The sequence below is a fragment of the Penaeus chinensis genome, chromosome 2 (genome assembly GCF_019202785.1).
Source record: "Penaeus chinensis breed Huanghai No. 1 chromosome 2, ASM1920278v2, whole genome shotgun sequence".
NCBI classification, from domain to species: Eukaryota; Metazoa; Arthropoda; class Malacostraca; order Decapoda; family Penaeidae; genus Penaeus; species Penaeus chinensis.
Window position 1 is genome coordinate 39,964,836 of NC_061820.1, and position 8,389 is coordinate 39,973,224.

At 43.3% G+C, this 8,389-nt stretch overlaps 1 protein-coding gene across 1 annotated transcript in view; it reads right to left on the bottom strand.

Annotated features, from left to right (window-relative positions):
* Positions 1–2,148: 2,148 nt before the first annotated feature.
* Positions 2,149–8,389, bottom strand: part of LOC125031933 (sodium-dependent nutrient amino acid transporter 1-like) — a 13,250-nt gene continuing 7,009 nt past the window's right edge. Inside the window, exons 2-8 of the mRNA XM_047622947.1 lie at positions 6,083–6,175; positions 5,335–5,593; positions 4,468–4,684; positions 3,778–4,051; positions 3,093–3,605; positions 2,726–2,960; positions 2,149–2,439 (exon numbers count right to left, since the gene is read on the bottom strand). Coding sequence (XP_047478903.1) covers positions 2,174–2,439; positions 2,726–2,960; positions 3,093–3,605; positions 3,778–4,051; positions 4,468–4,684; positions 5,335–5,593; positions 6,083–6,175 — 1,857 coding nt within the window. The 3' untranslated portion in view covers positions 2,149–2,173. The remainder of the gene's footprint in view (positions 2,440–2,725; positions 2,961–3,092; positions 3,606–3,777; positions 4,052–4,467; positions 4,685–5,334; positions 5,594–6,082; positions 6,176–8,389) is intronic.

Below are 8,389 nucleotides of genomic sequence, written 5' to 3' on the forward strand. Positions count from 1 at the left end.
GCTTTATGCTCAGGGTGAAATAAAGCGATGGTATGGTACCCCAGATAGTGTTAATTACTTGTATGCCTTCTCGCTTATAGCTGTCACCGGTGACTAGCCTAGAGCAGTTCTGCATAAGCCTCCCCTGCCGGTTCATAGCCTCTCCTTCATCGAGACTTCTGCAGTACCTCCTAGTGGCTACCCATGGAAATTTGAAACCTTCCGGACCCAGGCTAAATTGTGGGAGATTTTGGAGCAGCTTCAGGCCCTAGAGATACAGAGTCATGGACCACCAATGTGTGGACACGCTCTGGCTCCATCCCAACAACCATCAAGGCCCCTAGGGTTAATGGGTGGCTCATGGGAGGTGGGCCCTTGCCTTCTTCCCCCCAGAACAACTGTCTAAGGTTTAACCTTATGCGGGCTATCCAGGTAGGAGCTTCGAACATCCGGTCTTTGCGGCATGAAGATCGATTACCCCTGCTATCAAGGGAATTGAAGCGGTTGGGTCACCATCTTCAGGGTCACCATCTTCAGGGAGTAGTCATACTGGAAGGGGAAGGGGATCGTTGGGACTGTAGCAACTGGATAATGGACTGGATAATGGGCAGAGCTACTATCCAAAATCTGGAGCAACACTGGGCAATGTCAAGGTCACAAACCTCATCTCTGCTGACGATGTGCTATTCTTTTTGAGTCTAGGGATTCTATGGTGGTGACTGTTGATGCATGTAGCAATGAAGCGAAGTCCTTGAACCTAAAGGTCTCCTGGACCAAGACCAAGTTCCAGGATTTTAAGGGCCTGTTTTGGGGAACCTGTTCAGTCGATACATGCTTGTGGAGAGGACGTTGAAGTCGCAGAGAGCTTTACATACCTTGGTAGTGCAGTCCATGTATCTGGGCTGTCAGACCAGGAAGTTATTAGACAGATTGATCTAGCAGCAGGGGCCATGAAGTCAACAAGTCAGTACCTATGCAGAAGGACCAAGTTACATGTCTTCAAGGCCTAGATATTAATAGTTTTGCTCCATGGAAGCGAAACCTGGATGCTATCTAGTATCTTGCAGTCTCGCCTTGATGCCTTTTGCAACAAGTCACTACACCGGATCATGGGGTACAGTTGGGTACAGTTGGCAGGACCATGTCTCCAACCGACGGCTACACCGTGGGACCGGCAACTCAGGCTATTCGGGCACATAGCTCGTTTCCCTGTAGTAGACCCTGCCCATTAGGTTTTCTCCTCATGAGAAAATCCTGGGTGGGGCAACCTAGAAAGTCTTACAAGACCTAGAGATACGCCGAGGGCCTGCTTGACGGCTCGCCATGTGCCCCCGTCGACCCAAGCTCCCTTGATGATGATAACAGATGGTTCCACATATGCTTGATCACCAAAGAGTCAATTACTAGTATTGTCTATCAAGCCTGTTTACTCTATTCTTTGATTTTCAGAAATGTTAAAATCTTTATTGTTGTTACTATTTCAGTAACATTGTAACAATCATAATGCCATTAACAATAATGGCAATATCGATATTAACAGCATTAGAAAAAAAAACATCGAGAATTCAAGGAGTGGAGAAATCAGGTGAGGGTCACGTAGAAACTACTAACTGATTCCTTAGTGGGTGAGCACTTGTGGAGCCATCTATGTGCAGCATATTTCACTAAAGAAACTACACTAAATAGTACCTGCAACACATGCCGCAATGGATTAAACAACGCATTTCATGAATATGTGTATATATTTGGTATGTAGCGCAACACTGGACAAATGCTTACACTAAATAATTATTGATATCGAAATTAATATATACTCTAAATAGAAGACCTGAGGGTTCAGTGTGTTTGTTAGTATGAGGAAAATCAGGGTAGATATGGAAAAATGGAGAAAATATATGTGCACATATACACACATTCATACCTACGTACACACACACACATACACACACACACACACACACACACACACACACACACACACACACACACACACACACACACACACACACACATACACACACACACACACACACACACACACACACACACACATACACACACACACACACACACACACACACATATACACAGACAGAGAGCTAGAGAATGAGAAAGCAGTAGAGAAAGAAAAAAAAGAAAAACAAAAAGAGGGAGATAGAAACTGACAAACACACTCTGGGGACCGAACATAAGCCTATTTATTTCTATTTCTAATTTGCATCTGGTACTTCGCCACTATCGGATTGTCGATGCCCTCTGGGGTTAGCGTTTTAGAGGCCCTGAATATTCTGTACTGCTGCCGCATGACGGGGTCGCTGGGACACCACTCTGCAGAAGGTTTGAAGGTCTGTTTGATGGCGTCCCACCAGGAGGAGGCACCACTTCGTATTTTCATTAGTTCCACGACGAAAAAGATTGGCACCATGAGGCATGCAAACGCTGCTAGTGCCAGACCCATTCCTAGTAAAGAAAATTGATTTTTTTTTTTTTAGATAGCGTCTTTGTGTGGTTAATATTCGCTGTGATTTGTATTTTTTTCGTGGTTTTCATTTTCTTTCTTAATGTTTAATCGTACAGTGTATTCAGATGCCCATAGAGCAACTCAAAAAAACGCTATTTCAACGCTGGAAAGAATTGAACTTACTGCGAATCAACAAGGTGTTTCATGAAATTAGTAGGACTCAATTTTAGTAAGTAACCTGATCTCATCCCAACCAGAGTAACGAACGACAGAAGACGAACTCACCTGTTTCTAGGGAACCGAAGACGTAAGACCCGTATGTAAGAGGTTTTGCCACGATCTGGCTGTAGATGAAAACTACGCCGAGGAAAAGGGGGTTGAAGAAGATCCAGCAGATTTTCCAGTAGAGACCAGTCTTTCTCTTCAACATGAACTCGATGTCCCTGATGAAGTTGGAGAAGCCGTAGACCCACATCACTGCCATCAACTCCAGGATCATTAGGAAGATGATCGACACACCCTGCAGGAACGGAGGGGGATGAGTATCTAAAAGTAGTTCTTTTCCTTGTAGTTTCTACTAAATCCCTGTCTTTCAAATCTCCCAAAGGAATTATTTTCTTGGAAAAGAATGAAAGACCAAACAAGTACTTACTCCTCCATAATGGTTGACGAGAGTGAGGATATGCTGTCCCTGAGGCGTCACGTATAGGAGCCCCACGAAGAAGCCGACTACACACACGCCCAGCGTCACTAGCCACCGCTTTACGTGCGGAAACTGGTCGCAGATGATAGTTATGACGCAGCCATTGTATGCAGCGGCGCTTCCCACCCCAAGGGTGAACAGCATGAGGAAGAACAGCACCGAGAACAGCTGGGGGACGTACTGGAACCTAGCCAAGACGTCTGGGTAGCTCACGAAGGCCAGAGACGTCCCTCCGCCCTTGACCACGTCCTCGACCTCCACCCCCAGGAGCTCGGCGAGATGGCCCAGGATGGCGAAGATGGTGAATCCAGCGAGGAGCGACGTGAAGGTGTCGGCGAAGGAGATGATGGTGGCGTCGCGGTAGACGTTGTGGCGGAAGTCATTGTAGGAAGCCAGCATGATGATCACGCCGAAGCCCACGGACAGGCTGAAGAAGGCCTGGTCGACCGCAGCGTACCATACCTGAACAAAACAAACATTATTAACTAGACTTACACGTATTTCACATCGGCGGTCCATCGCGGATATCCGAATGTTGTCATTACCGGAATAAACAACACAACCAAGATCAAATCAACAATATTATCCACCACATAAAACCATCCCTCCATTTCACGGAGAGCGCCGACCTTACCCCCGGTTCCAAGAGCTTTTCCCATCGCGGTGTGATGAAGAACAGAATTCCCTTCGAAGCCCCGGGCAAGGTCACTCCTCGGATCAGCATGATGAAGAGAACCAAGTAAGGGAAGAGGGCGGTGAAATAGGCGGCCTTGCCAGAGCTCTTCACGCCCTTGCATTGCACCACGAAGAGCAGGAGCCACGAGAAGAGCAGGCACAGGGAGAGGCGCCACTCGGGAGCTCCCATGCCGCCCTGGAGGCCCAAGGGATCGGTCTGCAGCACCTCCTTGCTGAGGGAAGGAGTGGGAGCAGGAGGTTGAAGGAAGGACTTAGCGTGTGACAGCCTTATGACGTAGGCAGTTCAGGGGGATAAAGGCATTCTCAAGTATTGGCAGATATTCATGTTACTGTGTGTGTATATATATATATATATATATATATATATATATATATATATATATATATATATGTGTGTGTGTGTGTGTGTGTGTGTGTGTGTGTGTGTGTGTGTGTGTATATATACATACATACATACACACACACACACACACACACACACACACATATATATATATATATATATATATATATATATGTGTGTGTGTGTGTGTGTGTGTGTGTGTGTGTGTGTGTGTGTGTGTACGTATATATATATATATATATATATATATATATGAGTGATAGATCCACAAAAGCGAGGCCTTACACGAAGTACTCCTCGGCCGCCGTGACGTAAGTGGTGTTCTTCCCGAAGGTGACGTTCCTCGTAGAATCCACGCACACGTCGGCCGCCCAGACGCCGCACGTGGACCAGGGCAAAACCGTCCTGAAGGAGGCGAAGAAGTAGAAGACGCAGAGGCCCATCAGACTGACGTAGAAGGTAGACACGGCCCAGGTAGATATAGCCTGACCATACCCAATACCTGTCACGTAATAAGTTATATAATGTTAATTAATGGAAATGATGTACTGAACGGATTGCTGGTCAGGCCAACCTTTGTCGTTGACGTGTCCTTCCAGCCTACTTTAAATGAAGTATAAAGTTTAAGCACACACACACACACACACACACACACACACACACACACACACACACACACACACACACACATACAGTATATATATATATATATATATATATAAATATATATATGTATATATATACATATATACACATATATGTGTCACATATATATGTTGCTCGTATAGATAGTCAACGAAATTTAAAGATTATCATATTAACAAGAAGGGTCAACTTTGAATCCAAAGAGTAGCATTTTCAATAATTTAAATCCAAGGGGGTACCGTTGTAGGGGCACCAGTGGAAGGGCTAAAGCTATCATTAATCTGGCCGTCGAAAACACACACACACACACACACACACACACACACACACACACACACACACACACAGAGGCCTAACAACATACACAAATATAGATAAAGTATGAGTCCTCCACAACTGAAAATCCCCCCCCCCCCCAAAAAAAAAAAAAAAAAAAAAAAGAATAAATGAATAAATAAATAAAAGATATGAACATCGTTAATTCCATCTCCTCAGAATATTTCAAACCTCGAAACGCCGGCGAGATCTCCCACACCTTCACCGAGCCGTAGGAGGCGAACTGGCCAAGGCAGAATTCCATGTAGTAGAGGGGCTTGCCGATAAAGATGAGCACGAAGATGTACGGCACCAGGAAGGCCCCGCCGCCGTTGTCCAGAGCCACGAAGGGAAAGCGCCAGACGTTTCCGACGCCGACCGCCATGGAGATGCAGGAGAGCAGGAATTCGTGGCCGTTGGACCACTGCTCTCGTGCGGGTCGGCTGTCCGCCTGGTGGAAGTTATTGTGGGGTTATTGTGGGGTCTCGTGGGTTAGTGTGGGGTCTCGTGGGTTTGTGGGTTAGTGTGGGGTCTAGTGGGTTTCTGGTGGGTTTGTTATGCTGGGGTTATTAAACGTATGGTGGGATTGTTGATGTTACTTTTGTTGCGAGATGACTCGAATCGTTATGGAGATGTATGCCAGCGAAGGGAGGGAAAGTGTAAAGACAAAGTGGTTAATATAGGTGTACGTGAGAAAATAGGGGAACACCCGATCACAAAACGACAAAAAATAAATAACAACAAAAAACACAACTAATTACCATACAGACTGAAAAATCGCACACCCACACACGAACATACACTCATATAAGACTAACCCCAGCATTCGGTTTCCCCGAATTACGCATATGAAAGCTAAGAATCTCAGCCGATATGTTTACTGTAATAAACATACCTAGTCAGAACAAGTAAGAGAGAGAAATGTTCACTTTTACCCTACCTTTTCTGACGACACGGTGACCGCAGAGAAATCAGGCACAGGTCGTTTCTGTTCATTTTGTTCATCTCCTTCGTACCCGGCGTTTTCTGTGCCCTGAGGAAGAGACAATGACAGTTATATTTTTTTAAAGGCTGAGTGTTTTTGAAGACAAGCGCTCGTGGTAGATGGATTATCCTGGAGGTATTTGTTGATCAGAGAGATTGACAGATATCTAACATATTTATAAATAGATAGATAGGTAGCTAGGTTGATAGATAGATAGATAGATAGATACATACATACATACATATATATATATATATATATATATATATATATATATATATATATATATATGCGTTTGTATACACACACACACAGACAGAGAGAAAGAGAGAGAAAGAGAGAGAGAGAGAGAGAGAGAGAGAGAGAGAGAGAGAGAGAGAGAGAGAGAGAGAGAGAGAGAGAGAGAGAGAGTAGATAAATGGATAGGTAGACAGACTGATAAACAGGCAGAGAGATAGACAGACTGATAAGCAGGCAGATAGATAGGCAGACATATGTACTGATAGATATACAGACAGACAGGCCGATAGATATATAGATAAATAGACCGAAAAACAGACAGGCAAGCAGACTGACGGACAAACAAACAGTCAGATAAATAGAAAGAGGAAGAGGACATATACTGAATATATATTAACAAATTATCTTACACGCTACGACATTCAGCCTCACTTCTGCAACTGGCAAAAAGATGCAGGGGTTTGGGGTGACAATTCCATTTAGGGGAACGGGCATTGTGAACAGCCCAAGCAAGATTTTGTGTATTCATTGTTTTATTAGTAACACGCACATACTATATATATATATATATATATATATATATATATAAGATATAATATATATAAGTATATATATAAGTAGACACACACTCACACACACACACACACACACACACACACATATATATATATATATATATTGTTGTTGTTGCCATGAGGAACTAGGAAGTAAACTTATTTTGTGTCTCTGTTAAATTCACTTTGAGCTTTCATATATATATATATATATATATATATACATACACACACACACATATATATGTATGTATATTTATATATATATATCATTAGACACACATGATTGTATTTATGTATATATGACATAGTTATCGGTGAGTGAACTCCATAAAGACACACTTACAGTACGTCCAATCACTAGTTCCCCATGGCAACAGCACAAAAATACCCTGCATACATCATTAGCGAATATGAAAGTTAGAAAGTTAGGCACGGACATCAACCCTGAAAGTCTCTAATACGATTCAAATAATTCAATATATAAACCCAAGACAAGCAAATTCCCAATAACACATTTGGAAACGAAAATCCAAACACAGGACGAAATGAAGAATGTGATTCCTTAAGTAAAACGACACCGTCATGCTGAGCCCACTGTGCGATTTCGTGGAATAGAATCACTCGCTGATGACTTGCAACTTCCTTTAAGAACTTCGCGTCAAAAATACTTTTGTTCTGCAGAAGGCGCAGCCCAGGGTGACTGGCGTATCAATGAAAGGCGAAGGGTGACTGCACCGAGGCTTCAGAGCTTCACCTTCTGGGTATTTGAAGCCGTTGTCAATCCCATACCAAAGGTGTTTCGAACAGTGAACAGTACCGGCGCCATAAGGATACGTTTTATGTAGTAGAACATAGCAACAACATAGCACATGACACCTTTTTTAAAAATCACATAAAACTTCCATATACGCATATACACAACACATAATTATGAGATAAAATGCATTTGATATTAACAAGCACTAGTCCTTGAACCGGAAGGGCGTCGCTAAATTTTTCCATTCTGCGTTCTGCTGAATCGGTGACGCTATTTCCTAACCTTCCCCAGGACCTTGGCTACACATGCAGTGGTATTATTATCTCTAGAAGGCACTTTATAGAATATATATATATATGTATATACATACATATATATACATACACACATATATATTATATATATATATATGCGCACGCTCGTGTATGTGTGTGTGTGTGTGTGTGTGTGTGTGTGTGTGTGTGTGTGTGTGTGTGTTGGTGTGTGTGTTTGTGTTCGTATACAGATTCATATATTCTTAACAATGTGTACGAATGCATCGTCACAAAATGATCACTATCTTCCAATTTGTTTTCCGGTGCTAACGAGTATCTAAGTGGGGGGGGGGGGGGGGAGGATGATGATATCACCAAATATCAGCCAACACGCAGGCGGTCTTATCACCCAAGATAAACACCACATTGCTAAAACCCTTGTTACCACGGAGTA